Source organism: Arctopsyche grandis, chromosome 8 (assembly GCF_051622035.1).
Source record: "Arctopsyche grandis isolate Sample6627 chromosome 8, ASM5162203v2, whole genome shotgun sequence".
NCBI lineage: Eukaryota > Metazoa > Arthropoda > Insecta > Trichoptera > Hydropsychidae > Arctopsyche > Arctopsyche grandis.
Window position 1 is genome coordinate 18,129,369 of NC_135362.1, and position 26,500 is coordinate 18,155,868.

General features: G+C 31.0%; 3 protein-coding genes across 4 annotated transcripts; all 3 read right to left on the bottom strand.

The window, feature by feature from the left end:
* Positions 1–1,097: 1,097 nt before the first annotated feature.
* Positions 1,098–6,345, bottom strand: LOC143916138 (superoxide dismutase [Cu-Zn]-like). Of its 2 annotated transcripts, XM_077437064.1 has the most exons (4): positions 6,120–6,345; positions 5,871–5,915; positions 2,472–2,693; positions 1,098–1,378 (listed from the first exon to the last, which is right to left on the bottom strand). In XM_077437064.1, exons 1-4 carry the CDS (start codon positions 6,297–6,299, stop codon positions 1,121–1,123), a joined length of 705 nt encoding a protein of 234 aa, XP_077293190.1. In that variant the 5' UTR covers positions 6,300–6,345; the 3' UTR covers positions 1,098–1,120. The 2 variants fall into 2 exon arrangements, with proteins under 2 accessions (XP_077293190.1, XP_077293191.1); XM_077437065.1 differs by lacking the exon at positions 5,871–5,915.
* An 11,794-nt stretch (positions 6,346–18,139) lies between these two features.
* On the bottom strand, positions 18,140–19,888 carry LOC143915387 (acyl-CoA-binding protein homolog). The gene is made up of 4 exons (XM_077436020.1): positions 19,821–19,888; positions 19,361–19,401; positions 18,675–18,789; positions 18,140–18,392 (listed from the first exon to the last, which is right to left on the bottom strand). Exons 2-4 carry the CDS (start codon positions 19,373–19,375, stop codon positions 18,253–18,255), a joined length of 270 nt encoding a protein of 89 aa, XP_077292146.1. The 5' UTR covers positions 19,376–19,401; positions 19,821–19,888; the 3' UTR covers positions 18,140–18,252.
* A 2,074-nt stretch (positions 19,889–21,962) lies between these two features.
* LOC143916146 (acyl-CoA-binding protein homolog) lies at positions 21,963–26,197 on the bottom strand. Its single transcript, XM_077437076.1, has 3 exons — positions 26,064–26,197; positions 22,237–22,351; positions 21,963–22,170 (listed from the first exon to the last, which is right to left on the bottom strand). Exons 1-3 carry the CDS (start codon positions 26,076–26,078, stop codon positions 22,037–22,039), a joined length of 264 nt encoding a protein of 87 aa, XP_077293202.1. The 5' UTR covers positions 26,079–26,197; the 3' UTR covers positions 21,963–22,036.
* Positions 26,198–26,500: the final 303 nt, after the last annotated feature.

The window sequence follows — 26,500 nt, forward strand, 5'->3', positions numbered from 1 at the left end:
TTATCCACGCAGATATGAGAGCATCTTATGTACACACATATGTGTTTAGTACTTTATGATATTCATGGTATCAAAATATTATTGGGATACATAATGACTGTATTATTAGAAAATTTGTGTTGCATTGAAATTGAGGATAAAATAATTTGCTATATTCTGGACGATAATTACTATATTTTACTTACACATATATACCATATTGTTCTTACACATATATACTATATTGTACATAATTACTATATTGTACATATTATAATACATATGTAATCTTCCATTAAATATGTTCAATTTTTATTAGGTATTATTATTATTATTTAAAATGGGGTTGCCACCACAATGATATCCATATAAAGTTAAAATTTGAATTTAAATTACTTTCCTTAGTTTTTATATTTTTTAGATTTGTATAATGTGCAAAAATATTGAATCGTATGGATACAATATCATAAAATGTGTGTACGATATAAAGATTTATGTATCTGTTTTATCATATATTTTAGATTATTAATTAATTAATTAATTTAGTTTCAATTACGAACTGATATATTTAATAAACTTTTAGTTATTCACGATTATGACGATTTTGCCACTTGTGAAATTATGTGCTAATTTCAAAATTCTTTAGGTGGCGCCATACTAATGCACAATTATACATGTATGTAATACGAAATATAAAGTCCGCTAAAATATTATATTAAGAATGTTATATTTATAAAATAATTTTAATTTAATAAATTATTTATAAACAACTTTAAGAAAAACTTAGCTTTATAACTTAACTCATTTGAAATGCACAAGAAACAGACCCCCCCCCCCATTCAATAGTTTTTTCATAAAAACTGGGACCGAAGTAATTTAAGACCTTTTCGACAACAAAAGTATAAACAAATTTCATTGAATTCCAAATAAAAGAAATTTCATTCTTTTAAAATCTTTCCCCCCCTAAGATTACGAGTGTATCTATGTATGTATGTATATCCAACTTAAAGTGGCACCTAATTAATGCATAATTGCACATGTATGTAATAAAAAACAAAAAGTCCATTAAAATATTATATTAAGAAAGTTTTATTTATAAAATAATGTTATTACGAGGTATTTAATAAAATAAGTTTCATTTTCACGATATCAATCCTATAATACCACAAGCAATTGACATTCCGGAGCTACCATCCAAGGCACTGTCTTCTGTACCAGCTCGTCCAAGATCATCTTCAGAAGATGATAATGACAGTGCTCGTCCTGCAACACTCCTAGGGCCGGATAAAGAGATCAATGGATCGACAATTTTGATTTTTGCTACTCCATCTTCTCCGGCTTTTATGTTGCCAAGGTCTCCCAAATGGCGGATTGGATCTCTTGGTCCACCGTGACGATGCTGAAAAGTAATTTTATTTACAATAATAATACAATTTAAATAAATCAAATAAAAGCTTAGAACATATTTTCAAAGATGTCACTGCTAAATTAAATGAAAAAGGTCGGAGCGATGATTTGAAAAGTTTTTTTTATTCATTAATAATTCTATTTTATTAAACTTTTATTAAATTAAATCCATGTTATATGTAATCATATAAACAACAGAGAAATAATTAGCATACCTATTTTTTAGTAGATTCAAAAATATTTTTCAAATTGTCATACTAAATCTAAATAAAAAATGAGGTTAAAACTTTGCATTCCTGAAAGAAATAAAGGTAGGTATTCGATTTTCATAAAAATTTGGTCAGTTTTCTTTTGATACCATTTTGATTCTATTGAAACGCAAATACATTGTTGAAATAATGCCTCGATTATACACAACATCAATTATATGTTATTGTTATTATTGTTTTTTGCAAATCAACAGAACAGGTTTACAATAGTCACATCGGTAATTGACTGTGGATTTCCTGATTTTTTCTGATGTAACTATTGATCTTCGCTCTTTCAGTGCCCGTAGATCAATTGATCAAGCGAATATATGTATTTATATTGACCATCTCGGAATTTTGTATCTATGTAAATACATCTTAATGTTCTGTAGTCTCAGAAATAACTGAATGGATTGTATACATATGCAAATACACGTATTTCTACATAAATGTGAGTGCATTTTCTAGTTGAACATCTCCAACTGTGCAATCCAATTAAATATCATTTCTCACGCTTATCGTAAGTAACTTACGCAGACAAGTAACTGGACCAGTTTCGATTCTAATAATTCCATTTAGTTTTTTTAGCTGTTGCTGTGATACTTTTCTTCTGCGCAAATATAATGGCGAATTCTGTTATGTGCTCAAAATCAACAAAAGCGCCTTTGGGAAGCGGAAAAAATCAAGGATAAACTCGATCAGTTTTTGTGTGGCTCATACCACAACAATACTTTTTTTAGCAATACTTAAACGATTATGAACCATCTATTGAAATTGCAAAGCTCAATCGTCATCATATAAAATACTCTTTTCTTATATTTAAATATATATTCTCACCAAATACGGATTGAAATGTTTTCCAGTAGACTTGCAGCCCTCTCTAAGATCTCCTCGTCGTGCCACGTGTAAACCATGAGGTCCAGGAGCTAATCCAGAGACGTTACCCTGGACTAAAACTGGTCCTCCTGGAGTCCACTGACTTAACGTCAACTCTCCTTGGATTCCTTCTCCTTCACCGGCTAAAACTACGACCGCTTGCAGAGGGGGCTTCGTAGGATCCTGCAATTTATTAAATATAAATACATACAACAAAATATTGCATACATGATAATTTTGTTGTTTCACTAACATATGCAAACACATATTACCTACGTACATACATATATTGATAGCCGGAGTACACGATAATACACGTTTTTATGCATATGATATGTCGTATAACAAAAAAGTACATTTAATTTTTATAGTTTTTTCTTAATAATATGTTCAAAGTGAATACAATAGAATTTTGGGAGTCGATAGCTCGACAGCTTTATTATTTGGAGTTCAATACACCTTGTGTATGTAATTACAGCGCTTCCTATGATTATTATCGAACAGAAGAAATTAATTCAATCTTTGGGCCACTCCTTCTTACATATAATATATGCTCATCAACTCGAGAGTGAATCCCAGTCATATTTAAGAATTTGGTATTCGGATTACAATAAAAAATGGCAGCATCATTGCGATCGGCAGAACACTATGATAATATAATATGTCTGCAAGGGTTTAGTATTTTTTTTTCGACTCACGAAAATTCTTCGTCGCTCACATCATTCTTCGTTCTCTTTTTTTACATGAAAATATTCGTATTGCAAAGCATGTATGTATGTATGAGAAATACGACAAACAAGGTTTTGTATCGTACGTATAATATACATATATCTTTCCTTTTTTTAAATTTAAACGTGCAAGAATTTAAAGGCACTTTGAATGAATTACGATCTGAACACGTTAATTAAATCCTGGGCTTAGGGTCATTTGTCCATAAGACCCCTTCATTATTTTATTATCTCTTTTAACTTTTTGGGATTATCTCAATGTAAGCATATAATAGATACAATATAAATACTTTTATAATCCGAATACGATAGGGCAACAATTTGGTTATAAACATATTTTTTTATTGTATATTGTAGCAAAATTATTTCTGAGATCATCATCGTTTACTGCCATTCACCGCTGGATGAAGGCCTCTACAGCACGCTTCCATTCGTCTCTTCCATTCACCCTACATATTTTCCTAATTTCGTCCACCCATCTTCCCTGCGGTCTTTCTTTCACCCTTTTACATTCTCTCGGGTACCATTCTAGCACTTATTATGCCCACCTTTCATCTATTCTTCTAGCTACGCGACCCACCCAATGCCATTTCAATCTCTTTACACTCTCCATTATATCCACTCCACTCTCCACTATATCCATGTCATACTTCTCACCCACGTATTCCGTTTCCTATATCTCCTATTTACGTCGAGCATACAGCGTTCCAAGCTTCTTTGAGTGCATTTGACTTTATGTAACATCTTGGCGTTCAATTTCCAAGTTTCATGTCTGTTTCATTCGTCATCACTGGCAAAACATATTGATCGAAGGACTTTCTTTCAGGCATTTCTGTGATATGTTGTATACCTACTACATATCTATGTATGTACATATATGTAGATAATTTAATAATATCGAATTGCTTCGGAAACTTCCATTGTTATTTCATTACCTATCTAATGTAATAGAAAAATTTACTTTAAAGCAGGCGCGGCTCATGCATAGGTACTGCGGCGCTGCAGCACCCCCAGAAAAATTACAAAAAACCGCATTTACAACTTGTATTTAGATATATTTGACATACTCATTAATAATGATCATTTCAAATATCTAATCATTCTTATTTAAATTATATTCACAAGTTGTAAATGTATACAAATGTGATTTTTTGTATTTTTTCTGGGGGTGCTGCAGCGCCACAGTTCCTATGCACGAGCCGCGCCTGCTTTAAAGTACGGAAAATAAAGGTCTTGATCCATGATGTTCTTTGGAAGTATTGTGGCTATTCATAGCTGATACAATTGAATCAATGATTCATAGTTCGAAACTTCAAAGAAAAGTATGTAGGAGATCGTTATCGGCGTGAACTATCTGTATATCAATATTTCAAAACCTCTCTCAATATGTATACGAAGAAGGCACATGTTGATAATGAAAAGCTTCTGAAAAGCCTCAGCCTATTTATAGCTAAATCATCAATAAAATACAAAAACAATCTTAATTTCCTGCTGAGCGCTGACATAACCCAATTTTGTTAATAGAATTGAACATTTATTAATATAAAAATATCTAATACGCCAAAAAAGTATAATTAGAAAGTGGTAGCTACGCTCATCGCGATTGACAACCCCCATACAATACTTGAACCAATCAATCAATGCAGTTAACACGTTGAACCGGCTACGATAATGTTTTGTGACCTGTTCGCAGCGTTGACTCATCGATTCAGAGTTCAGAGGTCTCCAATAGTTTTAACGGATCAAAAAAATAAATCAACAAAAACCAGTTACGACCTCATTCGATAATTAAGGATGTGTTAGTGGGGTCGTCATACGAGTTCGCGCGAGGGGGGTCACGACTTGCCAAGGTGTGCGATTCAACGTTCACCCCAGGATCAACGTCTTCACGAATTTTCATCTAAACATCGGGTGACGTCCTTCCGAGTCGTGACTCATGTACTTTTAAGTCATCGATGTGTTGTGTCGAATAAATAGTGCGTGAGGCCTCGGCCTCGTCATTGGCATTAGCGAATATGGTCAAATCGTGATCATTGTGAACTCGCAACCCTTACAAAATACCAAATGGCTTTTGATTACTCAAAAGTTTCAATATTCATTTTGTGTGAATCACGATTTTTATAAATAAATTTAAAAAATGTACACGACATAAATAAATGGGAAAAATTTATTACTTTTAGTTGGTTTACTTATTTTAATTAAAAGCCGACGCAGGTTAATAAAATGCAATAGCTATATTATTTAAAAAATTTTAAAAGCAAAACTGATGATGTCACATATGTATGTAAGTCGTGACATGTATTATATGTCATTGGTACACGGTAATCTATTATAAGCTCTATTACAATATGCGGGTTCAAAAGGCTAAGGTGTTGAAGTGATTTGTTTTTATTATTTATTTTTTATCTATAATATTTGATCTGCTATAATAAATTTTTAAAATGAAGATCAGTAGACCATTTGAAAATTTGTACCAAATTTTAATTGATTGCTTTTCTTTTATACGATACTGACATATTAGATAGGCTTTTTTTAATAATAATATTCAAAAGTTATTTTAAATCACAGACAGTTTAAAAGTCTGAAATTAGATAATAGAAAGTCAGAAATTCATAGAATATTTAATACTCACCAGAGGGATGTCCCCTAAGGAGCGCGGCATATTCTCATTTCCGACCTGGTATTCGAAACAGTCAAACTTTTATTAAAATTTATATTGATTGAATAATGATTCGATGAATCGAGATGGGAAGGACTTAACGTGATGATCTTTTTTTAAGTAATTATTGTAAGAGCGTGCCACGATGCGATGGAGTGCCGTCTAGTAATGATAGATTGTGAATATTGAAAGATGCAAAATGAAACAGAAAAAAAAACTCACAAAAAGCAAAGGTTCCATGTACACTTCGTAAAGGTTACTTTGAAAATCTGGAATGGGCGGTAGGGATCTGACTATCAAATTTCTGCCAAATCCAGGTATTCCTTCGAAAGTCCTCGCGTTGGCGCTGCATATCGTCAAAAGCCCGGCGATGAAGAGTTTCAAAAATATGTTAGAAGACATCGTTGCAGATTTGTCGTTAAAGTTTAGACGTCCGCGTCGAAGAACCTCCGTGTGCAGACTGATGAGAATCGTGGTGGTTGTCGTCCAGGCCATTGTGGTCCTTGGTTGGTGGATGCTGCAACCAAGAGGTTTCTAGCGGCCATCGCGTGAAAATTTTCGTTATCCGATGACCCCAATTGCCATTGACAGAATCGTCAATGATACCGGATGAAGGGGACGATGGCCGACCATCTTACCGAATATCCTATAAACCTAAAAGAAATCTTTGAATGAAAGATGTATAGAATGGTATCCATTTTAACATACTTATGTATGTATCTAGCTTTACATTTTTGAACGAAGTAAAAGTATTGCATGAACTTACAATCTAATCACATATTACCCCAAATCTGTTTAATATTTTTCCAAAAGACCGGCTCTTTAATGCTTTCTTAAAATGGCAATCGTATTTTAATGCAGTATATGTACGTATTATACATACATCCATGCAAATTATGTATGTACATGCAACGCTTTTTTTGCAGAATCAGACTCGAGGAATTACAAAACAAATTTGTTTCTTTCTTATCCCTCTCATAAATAAGACGTACAAATTATAACCCTTTAAATATTAATGTTTTCCATAAATTAACAGAGACAAATTTCCTTATGCAAAAAAATAATACAAACAAAGACAGCCCTGAATAGTCTTATAAAATAAAGCGAAGTAAGACTTTTTCTGGACTTACCTTCCTTTTCATTTGAAGTCGATGATTGTAAATAGGTTTTTGATCTCTTTTTCCTATTATGCTGTAGATTAACATTAGAATAATATAATAGTATGATTACTAACCAATTTAAATTAAATTGTAAAACAGAAAATGATCAGTAGATCAGTAGCTATTAAAATATATATAAGATGTATTGCGAACATAACTTCGTAATAATAAAAAGCATTTAAAAATAAAATCAATTTGAAGTCGATAATACCTACTTCACCTCAACAAACGTTTGACATTTGATATTTTTCAGATGTTCCTCGTTGCCTTCTTAAAGGGATAAATATAAAATGATTTGGTAGTGCCTCATAAATAAGCAGATTAAATATTTTTTAGGAAAATGATCAAAAGAATCAAACAATATTGTGTTTCTACGAGGGCTTGGCCTTATTAGACTCATAGAACTATCTATGGAGTAAGCTATAACTGTGGCTTTAATGTAATATATGTATTGTATACTTGTAGTATAAATAAAAAGTCAAAACGATGAACTAAACTTTTAAACACGCTTTAATCTACATACATGCATTTGTGAAATAAAACGAACTGTTTTCCTAAAAGGCATTGCTGACGATATTGAGTTTCCAATATCTCTTCGGTTGTCTTATTTAATTAATTTGCAGGCAAATAACTATCAGGCGCAAGTGGAGATTATTTATTGATAGGACTCATGTCGAGAAAACCGCAAACATGGAGCATCCTGAGCAAGAGTAGATCTGCAGAAGTAGCCGCTTGTCAGCTCCAAGGCCACCGGTTTAATCAATATGACACTTGACTGCGATTTTAACCGTATTGCATATTAATTGAATGCACTGATGATTTATTTTATTTTATTTATTAATAGTTTTGGACCATTGTGGCATTACAGGAAGAACCTAATGCGCCACAATGGCCTACATTTAATAAATATATAAATACAAGTAAAATTAGTAAAAAACAGAAAAATTAAAAAGCAAAAACATGGTAAAATAAAATAATAATAAAAAAGTAATAAAAGGAAAATAATGATACAATTAAAATAGTACATAAAAATGTACAAAGGAGAAAGAAAAAGTAAAATAAATAAAAACAAAATATGAATAAAAAATAAAATCACAGCGAGGCCCAAATGGAAGAGAGTAGATCAAGATTCCACTCATACATCACATTCAAATTAAGAAAGTAATGATGAGTGCAGGTTACCAGATAAATATGTTAAAATAATATCCGATAATCTACGCTCACCGAGGTGGAAAATATCGCATTCAGGGACGGCAGCAACGATTTCATTGAGATGATAGCGAAACTAAAATAATGCAAGGTAAGTTTAATCAAATTGCATTTTCTATCGCGCTTTCAACTTCAATAAAAAAATTGATCGTAATTGCTTTCTGTTAGTGGAGAATCTAATTTGGATTTTTTACAAATCGATTATTGAGAAAGTATCACAATATCATCAAATTTATCAGCGTTAAGTAGGCATAAAAAAATGTTCTTAATATGACTTTACTCATTTAATTCGACAGGTCGTTAAAAACATTTTTTATGCCAACATTTTTATCATGTTTAAAAAAATTCGGTAACCTTCAAAATAGCCAAAAATAATTATAAGTAAATTTTCTGATAAATTTTCGACAAAAAATTTAATATCAATTGTTCTATACATCTATTTACAACTTCTAATTTGACATGCAACCGCATTTTGTACCGAGCAATTTTGTTATGAACGAATCGAATCGAAATTTTATGAAGACAATCGACAATTTTTTGTCAGGTCTTCTTTTTTAATAACAAACTTCTCGATGTTGATCGAAATTATATTGTATACATATGTATATTAAAACATCATTTGAAATTATTCTTAAACGACGTTCATTTAAATAAAAGGGAAAATCTAATGGCCTCACTAAAATGAATGCATTGTGCAACCATACATATAACGATACAAATTATGCATTGTATTTAAAATAAGGTAATTGTGCATCATAAACTATGTATGTATGTATGTACATACATATACTGCGAACTGGCCTTGGTTTATCAAGAAATCGACAGATGTAATAATTTATTGCTCTGTATATTCACCTACTGTGAATAATGTATACCAGATAACGTAATAATAATTGCAGTTCTAGATATTAATTATAAACAATGGACAACACTCATCAAAGAATGTAAGTACATATATTCCATTGTATCACAGAGACAGAAATGCGTGTTCTGAATATTATTAAATCAACGATACGTAAATAGTTTTCGTTTATGTATATTTTTAACTAATATGGCTTCAGCAAATACATGTGTTTATATAAAAAATGCAATTGGATTCATAAGTATAATCACTTCGTAAACGCATGGTAATTTATTTCAGCTACACATCCATACATATGTATGTACACACCAGTGGCGTGCGGTGAAAATCTCCCTGTTTTTCTCGCGCAACCTTACTTGGGTGTGACTCGGTGTGGCGTCACCTAATCCTGCTCGCACACACTTAAGTAAGGTTGTGCGACAAAAACAGATATAAATTTACAGCACGCCACTGGTACATTCATATGCCATATATTCAAAACAAAAATTTGACTTTTCAATTCAATAAAGGTTGTGGCTATTTGCAGGTACTATATCTGCGACAGGCGCAAAGCCTTCTGCGCATGTGCGTGAACTTATAATCCGATTATAATTTCTTACATTTAATGTATGCTAGACTTGTTTAATCAATCGTTCATTATACATGAGGCAAATCAATTTCGCACATTATTATAATAGATTTACATCATTTAGCTAGTTCGCGGCTTGCACTTGTATGTAGGTATTGCACGTTGTACATGATAATAATTCTCTAGCAATTAATAATAATAACTAATTTGGATTATATTTTTTACTCTACGTCACTTTACGAGTTCGAACTAAATTTTAAGAGGTTTAAAACAAAATTTTAACAGTAAACACGCTGACAGTGACAGTTCACGCGCATGCGCAGATGGCTTTGCGCCTGTCGCAGATATAGTACCTTCAAATAGCCAATAATTCGCAGATATAGTACCTGCAAATAGCCAATAATTTGCATATACAGTACCTGCAAATAGCCACAACCTTCAATAAAAACCTAACTTCTCCATCTAACCTGATACCAACTCATAGTTGAAGTGTACTTTCAGTTGCAATGCATCTTGACCAGTAGAATAGTCGCCATTTGAATCAACTTATGTACGTGGGTTAGACGGAATATATTCCAACTAGTCAAAATATATTACAACTGAAAATACACTTCAACTATAACAGTATAACAGAATATTTATTGAATGTATATCATATATTCAACCTTATATATGTATATAATACATAAAAATTTCATGATCTTCCTTTTTCGTAGTACCCAATGATAGATCTCAAAATAGCTTGTTGTCTGAAAGGTTATTTTTGCACGACAAGGAAAAGAGGGTTTGTTGGAATCATAATACAAGTCTAATATATAATTTCGAAAGAGACTTTGTACGCATGTAAGTATGTAAGTATGCAAGTATCTTTGGTTAGGAACTTCGAAAACAAAACAAAGTTTCTATGACGTCAATTCAATTGGCAGAATACTATATATTTTTCGATTCAAATAAACAAATGAATATTTATTATTAGATTCGCCATGTTTACGCTGTTTATATTACAAATACTGAGCGAAGCCGGGTAAAACAACTAGTATTTAATAACTATGGTAAGGTAGAAACCGTGGCTCAGAATATCAGGCTTTTACATATCTAATTTTAAGCATACATAGTTTAAATACATACACATATATGTGTGTATATACATTGGTACATATTTATGGCGTTCTGCTTTGTACATAATATTAGCTAAAAAAATGTACAGGAAAAACTTCGTCGAATGTCATGTTTCGTCTTTACAACATATGTATGTATTATATGTATGCACGAACGTATAACTTTAGCATCTCAATTAATAACCGAACAGTTCTGAATCCGTATAATTAACAACATTCGGCACTATGACCCATTGTTAATTGCTTCAGTCAGTCACTAGGAGCGAAAGGCGGTCATGTTCATGGCTGATCATCAGTCGGGTGAGCTGGTCCTCATCTTATAAGAGAGTGGTGGGTCACGTTGGCGCCACCCTGGGTCACAATTACCATCGATCGACATTCATTTCCCCACATGATTGCAATCTCCACACGATCTCGGTTGCCCACTTTCAGATCGAGACGATGACGCCGCCATCGATGTCCATTTGCACTTAATCTTTGATTGACTGCAGTACATTTTGCCATACTCAATAAAGTCGTATTCAGCGTGTGCGCTATAAACTATAATCACAAGCAAGTTAATAGTTTAATCGCTACAGTGACAAAAAGTATCTCTCCAAACACTGTTTAATTGTCGAAAACTTTATTTTACTTTCCAGATTTATTTAGCACAAGTATAATTATCATTACTGGAAAATATTTCGAAAAGTTGAGTCTGTCTATTGTAACAATTTACCAATTTTATCTGATTTATTACTAAAACTGTTGATATCTACTCATACACCGCTAACTAGAATTAAGTAATTTGTTTTTAGACAGCAATTTTCCCAGCTATGAGCGGTTTAATACTAATTTAATTTTAATTAATTCATTTTTGTTTATATAATATAAAAACGATTTGTGATTTATTTTAGTTTGATTTCCCAATTAACTAACTAATTTTCAATGCCTATTTGTGAAAATGCCTATAGAAAATGTATCATCATTTACAGCCATTCACCATCCACTGCTGGAACACGCTTCCACAAGTCTCTGTTTTGCGCAATTCTTATCCATATCACCCCCACATTTTCCTAATTTCGTCTACCCATCTTCCTTTTACCCTTTTACATTCCCTCGGGTACCATTCTAGCACTTTTTTTGTCCACCTTTTCGGCCATTCTTCTAGCTACGTGACCCTCCCATTGTCATATTAATCTCTTCACTCTATCCATTTTATTCACTATACTTATCAAACTTCTCACCCATGTATTCTTATCTTATCTATCGAATCTTTATTCGTTATTTTTTATTCTATTATTATAATAAATACATAAAAATGGATAAAGAATAATAATTAATACATAAAAATGGATAATAATAATAAAAATAACAAATTAATAACCAATGTGACCTGACAGGTTTCCCCAATGCGTCACATCAGTCTTACAAACATCAAGAACAAATTACCAATCATTCATCTCATCCAAATAAACTCGTGTTGAATCTAAAGAAACTTCATCAACATGACAATCAAACAGGTCCAAATGCTCACACGTCACATTAAGGAACCGGACAGCCTTTACAAGAGACGAGCTAACGAAAGCCGACGTTTTCGCAGCAACAGGTTGGGAAAGTCGACGATGAAGCAAAGCTTTACCGCATTCGGGCGTCCAAAATTTAAGCTCCGATAAAATCGAAGGGTTGTCAATTCTTCCCTTTAATACTCCAACGCTGTATGCCAAGCATACAGCGTTCCATACTTCTTTGGGTGCATTGGACTTTGTGTAGCATCTTGGCGTTCAATATCCAAGTATGTTCTAATAAATTAAACCGTCTCTAAAATAAATAAAAATACTGATGTTTACTATAAAAGCATATTTGTAAAAACATTTCAAATGCATATTATGTATGGACATTTTCAACATCTCATTATCAAATTATTATTTGCGATGTTGCTGGCCAGACATTGGATCTTTTATGTAATTTAAGGTCGATCGGTTCCTATCAGAGTTTGCCAATTTATCTGATTTCATTGTTGGAATGATTCCTCACCAAATTAAACACCTACCCTTAATTTGACACTTCTATGTATATACATACATATATAGCATAAAATGAACAACTTGTATCCCCTTGGGGAAACCTGTAATGGCACAGTGGTAAATATAAAAAAATAGATAAAGTAATAACTAAATGATTGCTAATGTCGTATACAATTAGTACAAATAACTCATTAGATAAATTAATACAAACTTGACACTCATCATAATCTCTTTTTAAAATTAGAGCAATACTTATACTAGAAACTAGTATTACCAACATTCTGCTTTAATATACATACATATGTACATACATTCCACAAGATGTTATTTTAAAATATTTTTTCATTTATGTTTGATTTGTTCTTTTATACTTTATATATAGGTATATGTTATTCCTTTTACTTATTCCCAAATGGAAACTATTACAAATAAAATATAGTAAAAAAACCAAAAAAAATATTTTGAACATTTCAATTTCCCAAGCCTATGAAATATTTGTAAACTGCCTCCAATATACGAGACAAAATATGGAAATCCACTTGAAAACCGGTGATTAGAGCGCATACAATTTTGCCGATCTCCAGTTAATGATAGTGGACATCGACAGTGTCGTAGGAGCCGTGACTCCATCCGTAATGATTATATGATAAATGGCCAGCCGAAGACATGGATCTTCGTAATTTACCATTAATGACCGCGGAATGTGCAGTTACGCGCGCATGCTTATAATTTACGATTAATATTGTCTAACTAACTACATATTCATAAAATAGAAACACGCCTGCTCGGCAACGCGCTCGTAATGTACAATGTATCGGTTTTCATTTCGATCTCGTTTTGAATAATGGCAAAAAAATTGTTTCCAATGTGGCGAATTCATCAATGAATGAACGAAAATACTTCTCGACCGTTATATTGCGGTTACCTGGTCAACATACAAATGTATGTACATACTATTCGAATCTCAAGAATATCTAGTATATGTATGTATATATGTTACAGTTGAAGTGTATCTTCCAGTTGTAATATATTTTGACTAGTTGGAACCTAACCCACAAAAGAACCTAACCAACGTAAGTTGATTCATATGGCGACTTACAATCCAACTGGTCAAAGTATATTACAACTGAAAATACAGTTTAACTATAAGTACCAGGTTAGATGGAGATTTTGCGTTTTCGTGAAAAAGTCACTCGACTAGTAAATTGAGTTGGAAAGTCACATTTTTGTGTTGAACACATTCTTAGAGTTTCCGTTATACGGTACTCATTACTTTTATTCGTAATACTTAGCAAATATTAACGCATTGTTGAATTCTAAAGCATTCATAAAAACATCAGAGCTGTCAAAAATCGACGGTTATATTGCAACTGGCGCACATTGTTGAAAGTGTATTTACACTTGTAAAGATATAATTTACTAGTTGAATTGTATTCGAATATGAATCACCTAAATCGCCAGTTGGAATAAATATATTACAACCGAAAATACACTTCGAATGTAACAATACACTTCAATAAAGAACTTTTAAGAATTCATTAGTAACATTTGTATATTTGATATTTGATAGTGATGTATGTAGATATTAACTTTGAATGATACAAATAAAAATATTTGAGACCTTCCATCATTGACACAGGTAAACTGGTCTAAAAATTATTTGTTGTGTTAAAAATATTTTTACTTAGTTTCGATTTATTTAATATTTAAGGATATACGTCCTATCGAACTGAAACTTAGTATCGGTTACTAAAATTCTTATCGATACGACGTAAATTATTTTCAAAATTTTAAGTTGACCGGAAATGGTACCTACCCTTATATGTGTCCTCTTTTTACTAACCCCTTCTTAGTTAATTTCTAAGTTTTTGAATTAAATTATCTCCGAAACCGCTAGCCGAATTAGACATGTAATAGAAATTATAAATTTTATACCCCAATATTTTTACCTCATTTTTTTGACCACACGATTTAGAAAAAGTCGATCAAGCTAGAAAAAGTCCTGAATCGATCCTTAACATGTACATATCTATGGATAAATTGCGGCATTATTACTAAAGGATTACTTTGTTCTAATTCTCCAAAAAAAAGTCCATATATGTACATACATACATACATACTCATTGCCAAAATAGTAACCCTACCATTAAACAGCATTCAGTGAGCAAACGTGGCAATTATTATTAAAAGCATCGGACACCGAATCGAGCCATGAATCGTTTAATTAATCGTTAATCGTACCTAAAAGCCTTGCATATAAAAGTGCGAGCTTTTTATAAAAGCTCCACATGATAACATGAGTGTGAAGTCATACGCCATTGGATTATAAAAACGTTTCCTGTAATATGTTGACGTGTCATTGAATCAACTATACCTATGGCAAAGATCGTGGCAAAGGAAAAAACCTAAAGCGTGACACTATTATGCTCAATAAATAAACATATAAACAATAATTTGATTTCAAAAAAATAGATAGAAGTACGCAGGCATTGAGAATCACCGAGTTACATCAACGCATGACGCATTTTATCGACATGGTGATGATCATGTGCATAGTTTTACACATAATTTTATCGAAAACGTGAGATATTTATTTACTGATAATAGCTTTTATGATGCGTGCATATGTGTTTGTGTCTTTTATAGTTTTCAATGGAAAACTAAATATGTACAAGAAAAGTACAACGACCGTTTTATTTAATATCATGGACTATGTTGTTTGTTTGCATGCAACACGCGACGCAATAATCACATGCGATTTTCCTTAACTTGTAAGATTACATCACTAATATGTGCCCTTGTATTTAATTATCTAAACAATAAATGACAATAAACGTACGCGGGAAAAGTGTATAAGATTCGAATAATCAAAAAAATTAACAATACATGTTTGTTTTTACATATTATATTTATTTAAAGTTTGTTAGTTTACTTATTTCGATATTAACAGGCGAAAAATCTGGTATCAGGACATGTACCCCCTAGACACACCCCCTAGACGCATACCCCTGGTCAAAGCCCTCCTGGACATTAGCCCCCCCCCCGTGCAAAAAAACCCCGCCATGGATAAAAATATTTTATAAAAATTGACAGTATCTATAATAAAAAGTCATTTCAAATTGTCAAAAGTCATTTTCATTTCAAATTGACATTGAAAAGGGGTCAAATTGAAATGAAAAAGGGTCCATTTGGAATAAAAAACCTGTACCACAGAACGCATACGCTAACTGGTGACTGAAAGTCTTTTAAATTGATATTTATTCTATTTACAACAATAAATTGAAATTAAATATTGTATATAAATTGAAATTAAATATACTCTAACACACTTCATTTATTCTTTTTTATTAATTATTTATCATTAATTTTTATCCACGGCAAGGGCTATTTTTCAGGGGGTTTTTTGCACGGGGGGGTTAATGTCAAGAGGTTTTTAACGGGGGTATGTGTCCGGAGGGTATGTGTCCAGAAGGTGTCTCCTGGAACCGATAAATCCATTAAATTAATCGTCAAATGAAATTAGAAAAGAATTAGGCTTTCCCTACGTCCCAGTTTCAATGTACATATGTATAATCTCGGCGTCCCAACCATATTATTATTTGGTTTATCATATTGTAATTTGATAAAAATTAAAAAATACCAAATATACCCGCAGTACAAAAAGTGACGTCTGGGATATTAACTTCCAACTACTGACATAATACTTGAAATCGTTGAGAGACTGCTATTTATTACCAAAAAACACCATCTAGTGATGATAAAACAGCTATTTGACAATGATTGTGGTGAAATTTATTTGTGGTTTGTGTAAGGGCAACTCAAATTGTTTGAAATCTATCTTGATTATGAAAAGTACAAAAGCAAGAACAATGATATTGTCAGTGAACTTATTTATTCATGTAAGATATAGCTTAATAGTTAATTATATTCAATCATACAAATATATTAATATATTACACATGCATACTATAAAATAAAAATAACTTTTTACACATTCATACAGAGGTGTTGCCTTACAGCCACCCGAAAAATATCAATATTACTTATAATTACATACTAATAATTCTAATTTCATCTGGCAGCTTATTATAAGTAATAATACCTCCATACAATATGTTTTTCCTACTCGTATTTAATTTTAAATTCTGTATGGCTAATCTATTGCTACCTCGAGTGCTCAGAGACAGACATGGTATTCAGGGCTGACGAATGGGGGGGGGAGGGCAGCCGGGGTAAAATTCCAGGGCCTGGAGTACTCGAGGGGCCCCGTGTCGGAAATCGTATCTTTTATATCATACTTCTTTATTCAATTATTTTAAAAAATAGCAACCAACATAAAGGAATTTTTCTAATAGTTCTGATTTTTCTAAAAGATTTTTTTTAGTTTGTCATAGGGCCCGGGATTCCTCTCGGCGGCCCTAGCTGTATTTTTGTAAATTTAACCCTCTTATCAAATATCTATTAAAATACTTAGGTAAGATTTTCTTATCTAACTTATGAATAAAAACCAACATACATATTTTCAGAGTATCACTAACCTTCTTAGATCTTATACTGGTATACCTATTTACATCTAATATACTCCTCATGGCTCTATTCTGTAATTTTTGTAACCAATCTTTGATTGACAAATTCATCAAGTACAGAACAAATCCACAATACATAAAATGTGGTTGGACAATTGCATTATATATCATGATTTAATTATTTTTGACAGAACTTTGCTTAATCTACGAAGTACTCCTACTTTTTTATTATTAATTCAACATGTAATTTAAAATCTAACCCATCATCTAATACGGTCTCCGTGACAGGCCGGAAATTACCGAAAACGCAAATATCGGAAGGCAAAGATCGAAAATCGTATTCTTTCCTCCCGTATTCTGCGCGTATATTTAAGTCTGAAATATAAATTGCTGTTTAAAACTTATAAACGAAAAATCGCACAAAAACGAAATTTTCAGAACCATTAAAACTTTAATTCTCACTATTCATTTCAGTTTATAAAAAACATTCATGATTGATTCTTTATATATGTATGTAGGTAAAATACCTAAAACTTGAAAAAAGGAAATTGGTTATGTATAAAATTAACTAATAAAAATTAAATAAACAAGTTATAAATTTACATGTAAATTTTTATATTAAACTTTTATTAAAAAATATATATTTTTACTGATACATTTTACAAATGATTCAATAGGAATATACAGATCAACATATAAATCATAAAATATGTATAACATTGTAATCATAAACTTATAAATAAAATAAGCTTACTTCCAATAGCACTGGGATTGATAAATACAATTATTATAAATAAATTTAAAATATAAAAATTTGTGAAAAGAAAAACACAATTGTCACATCTAAAATACAAGCATCAAAAATATCTAGTTGGACCATGTGTGTGAGCTGCATGTACGCTACATATCTTAAGCCATACCAATGCTAGCAATCAATTCTTGAACCTTTTTAATGTATGCTTCCATAGCATCTTCTTTGGATATTCCTTTCTTGCCATTCCAAGCCTCCCATTTTGCCTTTCCTTTAAAATCAAGGAAACCTGGTTTATCTGCAATAAAAAATACCATGTTAAATATCAATTACAATGGGTTATACATATGTATAACCAGAGATTTTTTTCTCATGTAACGCGGTGGAACGGCATGCTGGCACCTTTTTGCTCAGCATTTTTTTATGTTTCAAACGAATATTCTATATATGTAATATAGTTTGAATATTATCTTTTCTAATAAAATAAGTTCCGGCACCTTTTTTGTATCAAAAAAGCCCTGTGTATAACTATAATTAATCAAAGTTCATTAAAAATATATACATTTAGTTATTCACTCACCAGTATTACAGTCTCCAATAGAACCTTGTTTGAATAAAGCGTAGACTTCTAAAAGATCATTATCACTTGGAGATGATTTTAAAGACTTCACGTCCGCAGCGGCTTTATCAAATCTCTGAAAATGATTAAGTTTGGAATCAATACATGGATTATTATTTTTAATCAATTTTGCACCATTCACATAATTCAATATTTCATACCCCTAAAAATAATTTATAAAACACCCACACATACTAACTTGAAAAAACTGCATGCCAATAATAATATTCCGTTTGTTACAGACATTACTAACAAACTAACCAGTAGATTCTATGACGGAATCACTAATAACCATACTAACACACTCGGTGATTACAACAAAATGACTATACCCTTCAGGTATAAACACAGATTACCTAAACACAATCTGCTTTAGGTCATCGACTTTAGTGAGTCTTTAATTAATATTATGTATTAGATGTGGTATGAGCATTTATAAGGATTGTAAATAGGTTTTTGAGCTATTTTTCCTATTATGCTGTACATTAACATTAGAATAATATAATACTATGATTACTAACCAAATTAAATTAAATTGTAAAATAGAAAATGATCAGCAGATCAGTAGCTATTAAAATAGATATAAGATGTATTGTGAACATAATTTCGTAATAAAAAGCATTTAAAAATCAAAAAATATTTCATACCTCTTGCACAGACATAATTGCCTCGGATTTCGTTTTTGTATCTAAAAATAGAAGAAAAAAAACAGGTAATTTTACAAATATGTATGTATGTTTATATATTGTACTGAACTAGTGTTTGCTTTTACATTGTACAATAAAATAGATAGAGTTAGCTTTTACATTCTACAATGAAAAGTAAACTAAAAAAAAACGTGATATTGCTAATGAGGATTAGTTCCGCTAGCCAAAATTGTTAGTATAAATATATAGAATTCTCAAAATATTGGATGACAAATTCATAACCTCAATCGACTAAAATACATGAGTTCAAGGTCGAAATATTGTCATATTTAATTGTTCGTAAATATTAAAAAAAAGGTTTAAAGCTATTAGAGCACAAAATTAATTTCGATAAATGCATAAAAGTAACATAAAATCGTCAATAAAAGTATTTATTTACAGATATAAAAAGCCGGCTTACGTTTCACGAAAAAAAAACAACCAACGAGACGTGGTATAAAATGGTACGAGCAATCCAAGCCCCGCCCAGCAACTGACATCCGATGTTGCCATTCGAAAAAATATTATAGTATTTCGCAACACAGCTTATCAAAGTAAATAAATATTCGTTTTATCGCATTTATTATTATTTCAAAGGTCACACAGTGACTCTCAGAATGTATAATAAATTGAATTAAGACAAAATATATTTTCATCAAATTCATACTAACAAATAGTATTATATATTTTGTAAATTACTTGATAATGAACAAAAATATCATCGAAGGCACGATGAGTTTTCGATAAAGTCACAGGCTACGTCCACACTACCGATATCTACACCCGATATTTACGAATTTTTCCATGACCAGTTCCGAAATAGCAACTACAAGTTGCAATATGGGAACTGGATATGGAAAATTCGAAAATATCGGGTGTAGATATCGGGTTCGGTGATTACTAGTCAAATGTGAATCGGTCACAGGACAACCGGTCGCTCTAGATCGGTTACACGTGATCACCCGTCACACTAAAACTGGTCACGAGAAAACTGGTCACACCCTAAAATCGGTCACGAGAAAACTGGTTGACCGATTTTTGGGTGTGACCAGTTTTCTCGTGACCAGTTTTAGTGTGATGGGTGATCACGTGTGACCGATCTAGAGCGACCGGTTGTCCTGTGACTGATTTACATATGACTAGTAGTCCGTTTACAAGATATCGGTAGTGTAGACGTAGTCACAGAGTTATTATTTTATTTTTATTTTTGAAAGCCAAGTGGCCAATATCTATGTATAATATACAAATACTGGACAGCAATTGTAGTGCAGTTAATTACATTGTAGTTGCAGCAATTGTGGCCTAACAAAAACAAAATTACTGTAAAAATAATATATAGCTAATAATAATATATATGAATAATAATATTACACATTAATGGTTGATAAATGATAAATATATAAGATCAATAAATTTAAAAAAAATCATAATTTAAACATATGAGTTTTTTACTGCTTCTACTCTTTATTGTAAGCAAAAATATATAATATTTTTTTATTTATATAATTAAAAATATATAAATAAAAAAAAATAGATTTTTGAGTGTTTATTTGATTGACCTCGTTTTTATTATGCATCATATACTTATTTATGTACATATGAATATTTAATATATAGATTTGTAGCTCGCGTACAATTTTGGAAATGTAATAATTAATATTGCAAATACATATGTATGCAAATTGCATTGCTAAATACAATCCAAGCGTGAAAGGTTTCTAATTTTTATATACATATACATATGTATCAGTGACGTGTCGTGAAAATCTCTCTATTATTGTCGCACAGTCGTACACGTGAGCAGGGACTCGGTATGGCGTCACCCCTTGAATCCTTCTTGCACACACGTAAATACAGCCGTGCGACAAAAACAGGGAAATTTCCACGGCACGCCACTGATATGTATGTATGTATACGTATATACATAGATATATTGCGTTAGTAAATTTCTGATAATTAATGATTTTTTTATAATAATTTAAATTTAAAATTCAATTAAAAAAAATGTTAATCCATGAGAACTACGTATGATAGAACAAATTCAGCATTAGTACATGGGTACATATACTACATCTTCTTATAAATATATGTACATAAGTATTTATATATATGTACAGTAAATATGTATGTAAATATGTACCTACATTTTACATACATATAGGTAAAAAAATATAAAATAACTTTTTTTATATATAATATATCAAAATAATTTCAAATGTGTTCACTGCCTGCATTTTTCCGACAAATGGGAACGGGAACGGGAACGGGAAAGAGAACGGGAATGGGAAAGGGAATTGCATGCGTTATTGTGGCATTGCAACGCATGCCGGGTTCAGTTAGTATTAAATATGAATTAAGAACATTATTTAACGTCGTTTTTATATTAAATTATTATATATATTATTCACACAAATTGTCGGCAATTTTTTGTTGCTGCCGGGTTGTGTTAAATGAGCCATTTGCGAAAGTGTAATTATATTGAGGCATATCTACACAATTACCTTGTTTGTAAATAGCCTCATTATATATTTTTTCTTCAAAATACAACTAAAATAATACTGCTATGGCGTTAAATATAATTTATTATTATCATGTATGTATATATAAAATATTCGAAATCAATATATGTATGTATAACTAAGCATATTTAGAGGTCAATTCTTCAACTTTGGCGACGTAAGCTTCTTTAGCAGCATCTTGTGCAATTCCTTTTTTGCCATTCCACGCCTCCCATTTTGCCTTGCCTTTTAAATCCAACATTCCAGGTTTACCTAAAATTAATTCAATTTAGAAATGCTGCAAATATATAAATTTATTCAAATTTGATTTAAGTTTACTTGTGTTGTTGTCTCCAACAGTTGCCTGTTTGAAAAGAGCATACAATTCCAATAGCTCTTGATCATTCGGTCTTTTGGTAAAGGACTTCGCCTTATCAGCTGCGCTGTTGAATCTCTGAAACATAATAAACAAATTTTTGGATTTTTAAAAATGTATAATTTTTATGCCAATCCCATAAAGATTTATATATTTTTACTTTATCTATGTACGTAGTAACAATAGATGAAGTTTTGTGATCATGCGAATATTCGAACTCAAGATTTTGACTGATTCGAACTCAGAATCGATTACTGATCACGTTTTCATGATCTAGAAAAAAAGGTGTGTGTGTGTGAGACTGTGTGTTTCTGTGTTTGTGTGTCTGTGTGTGTGCCTGTGTGTGTGTCTGTGTGTCTGTGTATTTTGGGGATTTTTTGAACACCGTTGGTCCTATCGAACTGAAACTTTATATCGGTTACCGAAATTCTTATCGACACGACGTAAATTTTTTTTAAATTTTTAAAATGACCGGAAATGGTACCTCCCCTTAGAGGTGTCCTCTTTTTTTAAGTTTTTGAATTCAATTATCTTCCAAACCGCTTACTGAATCGAACAAAATTTTTTTTATATGTAATATAAATTATAAATTATATAATCTAATATTTTTTAAATATTTTTACCTGAACCGGAAGTAGTACTTTTACTCTAGAGAATCGAGGTTTTTTATGTTTTTCTCAGAAACCTTTTGGTTTATTGAGCTGAAATTTCACATCTAGAAGTTTAAGCGTAATAACAAGTTATTTATTAAATTTGGTAAGCATCCCTCAACCGGAAGTGGCAGTTTACTCTTGTTCTATTTTTCTTCCACTATTTTTTACGACCCCTTAAACATATGTGTTCTTCACGAAAAAATTCAAGTATAATTCTTGTATTAATGTTTTTAATTTGTTGTCAGATTACGTTACATAAAAAAAGCAAATTATTTTCACAAGCTTTTTATTGTTATGCAAATTTCATTATTACGTTATTATAATTCATCGGATATGACGCATTGATCAATGCAATCTTAGAAATAATGAAGGGGTCAAAATTATGAATAAAGTCCATTTTGTACAGAGGTACGAAGTACAAGGCGTAGACTTCCACCTAGCTTCAAGTTAATCTACCGTGAACGCAATAACACGTACAATTAATGGGTGTAACGATTATTTTGAGTGGGCCATTTGAGAATCTAGCACAAAATTAAATAATCACTGATAATTTTATTGAATTAAGTAAGTTTTTCCGTAGGAATATCATTATACATACATATGTATAATAATATTCTTACGGAATACAAAAATGGAACACGATTCTTTAATAATTTATTATAAGTATTAGTCGGTTATTTATTAATAATAATGCCAATTAATTATGAATTAACTGCAATCCTGATTAAATAAAATAAACATCATATGGTATTTATTATTTATGTAAATACAATGCTATTATGAAAGTAATTTGTGTGAAATCATCGTTTCTGTATTCATTGTTTTATTTTCTCGGTCGATTCATTGTTTTGGTGTTGATTAAACAGAGTATAATAACCTATTTCCATCTTGTGATTATGTTTCAAGATTTTCATCATCAATACATCCAATTTCTTTTTTGTATAAGTCATAATTAAACGTATGTATTTATTTACCAAAAAAAGTGAGTGTAGATAATGAATAAATAAAAGCACAGATTTGCATACAAAATACAAAAGTTTTGAACTTTGACAAAAAAAAATTAAATGCAAATAAGTAAAATTCGATAAAATGTTGTAAAGATTTTGTCGTAGGTACATACATACATATATATTTTTCATGTATCTATTAATTTCTTTCAAGCATATTGGTTTAACTAATATTTCTGATTTGAAGTGGGTAGACTTATTATCTATAAAATTCAATATATGATTTGTGCAGGTGTTCCTGCGATAATAAATATTGATATTGGCAAAATGGCAAAATTTCGAACACGTACGTAATCTATTTCCATCGGGAGGTACGTGACAAGCTAAATTCATACACACTAAGTGCAATATGAATTGATAAGTACAAATATAAGTAATATGATTTTAACTCATTTAACGGAGTGTAGACTTATTTGTATAACTATATTAATAAAAAAATTGTATTATACAAACAGATAAACTGCAAAGCAATCCTTTTGGAAATTTGACCTACCAATGTATTTAAGCAAATATAAAGCATGTACATAGAGGTAGTAAGCCTTGACGCAAATATACCTACCAATGTACAAATGTATGTACATACATACATATATGTATTTAAGCAAATACAACGCGTATTGGTGACGATTAATTTAGTGACGATTAATCTTTATACATATGTATGATGTGTAAGTTAAATGATAACATCCAGTTCTATGTGAAAATAAAAAAAATGTAATACATTTAATAATTAATATTAATAAAAGATCGATCATTTACAATCTCAAATGTCAAGACTGATAGTTATCAGGAAAAATTTTCTACACAATTATTTCTAATTGTGTAAAATATTACAAGAAAATTTTGAAAATGATACTAATTTCAAATAATATAAGTATTGAAATAATTTCAAACAAGCGTTTGGTTTTTATTGAATAAATAAATAGACACGCACGAGTCATAGAATAAACAAAATTTTATTTAATATTCCGTTAACATATGTACAATGTTCGAATGTACATTAGTGTTAAATCTTATTGATTTTTCTTTAAGTAATGCGTTTATTTTCCTCAATATCATTTAGAAAAACTTTACCTTTACTCAGAAAAACAAGTCATTTGATAGAAGACAAAAAATGTTATAAGAACTATTTAAATAAAAACGGATTGGATCGTAAAAAAATAAAAAAACACTCATGATTATTTATATGAAGGACATTTTATATTTTATACATATGGCAATCGTACATTCGAATGTTACTTTCGGATATTTAGTAAATCCAATATTCAACTACATACATATGTGATACGTAGAGGTATAACATAATGATATTCTCTACTACATAACTAGTTAACGTTGAATGATTAATTGTAAAGGTAATAGAGCAAATCGTTGCTTTCCGAATTCATAGAAGTCAATGCACACGTTTTTTGCATGTTATTTCTTATTGCTTTTTAATTACAAGAAATTCTAAACGATTAACATCAAGAAAAGCGCAATTTATCTAATATAGAAAATCTTAAATATATGAAAAAAATTATAACGATTGCAATAAAAATCTCCCCATAAAATATAAACAGTCGTATGGAGTGTAGAGCATGTATGTACATATACATACATAAGGTATATCCGTTTTTAAAGATTTAAGTTTGATTGATTTGTATAATATGTATGTACAAATGTACACAGATGTATGTATATTTGTATTAGATAAACCCCTCGTAAAATTAATATCTCCAGATTGAGCAATATTGATTACAAGTTATAGGTATACATTTATACATATGTATGTAGGTATGCTGCTTCAAATGCTTTCCACCTGCTTTTGGGCTTAATTATCGAGCAAATTAAAGTTGAGACGTATCAATTCGATTCGTTACATGCATAAGAGCATAATATGAATATCAAAACCCGAATATTTCCATTAGATACGACATTTGGAGAGCCAGTTTCGATACGCGTCAGTTCTGATGGCTATATAATGGTTTAACCGAGAGTTCAACTCAAGTTGAAGGCTAACAACCGCTACGTTAAAAATTCGCACAGTGAAAAAATCGTCTCAGACGACTAAAAAATCTATGAAAATTATATATACAAATGGTGGTGAAAGTATGACAATAAATTATCGGCAAATGGATGATAAATTTTTACCTCGTCAAGTGACATATTTTCGAAGATGGAGTAGTTAGTAAAAACCGTTAAGAAACTGGAACAAGTAACCAGAACAGCCGCAACAGCAGACGCTCACCGTTAACTGATGTTGGCCGCTGAGAAACGCTTATAATATATGAAGTTGAGGTGAGGTGGGTATTTCGATTCATTGGTACACGTTATATGAACTTTGCAGTCAGTGGTATCCAATCGTGCATTGCAAAAAAGTGCATTGCCAATTCATTGCAAAAAAAAATTCCGAATTTATCGAAGCTATCGTTTTATATGGACATATTTATTATATGTTACAGTCGAAGTGTATTTTTAGTTTATTTTCTCAAATATTTTTATTTGTATCATTCAAAGTTAATATCTATATCACTATCATATATCAAATATGCAAATGTTACCGATGAATTCTTCGAAGTTTTTTTTTG

Excerpts from the sequence above, each read along its gene's own strand:
- LOC143916138 (XM_077437064.1), bottom strand. The coding sequence starts at position 6,299 with ATGTCTTCTAACATATTTTTGAAACTCTTCATCGCCGGGCTTTTGACG. Across the intron at positions 5,916-6,119 it reads ACATGGAACCTTTGCTTTTT|GTCGGAAATGAGAATATGCC; the intron begins GTGAGTTTTTTT and ends TTCGAATACCAG. Across the intron at positions 1,379-2,471 it reads AACATTTCAATCCGTATTTG|CATCGTCACGGTGGACCAAG; the intron begins GTGAGAATATAT and ends ATTACTTTTCAG.
- LOC143915387 (XM_077436020.1), bottom strand. Across the intron at positions 18,393-18,674 it reads TATTGGAGACTGTAATACTG|ATAAACCAGGTTTCCTTGAT; the intron begins GTGAGTGAATAA and ends TTTTTATTGCAG.
- LOC143916146 (XM_077437076.1), bottom strand. Across the intron at positions 22,171-22,236 it reads TGTTGGAGACAACAACACAA|GTAAACCTGGAATGTTGGAT; the intron begins GTAAACTTAAAT and ends AATTAATTTTAG.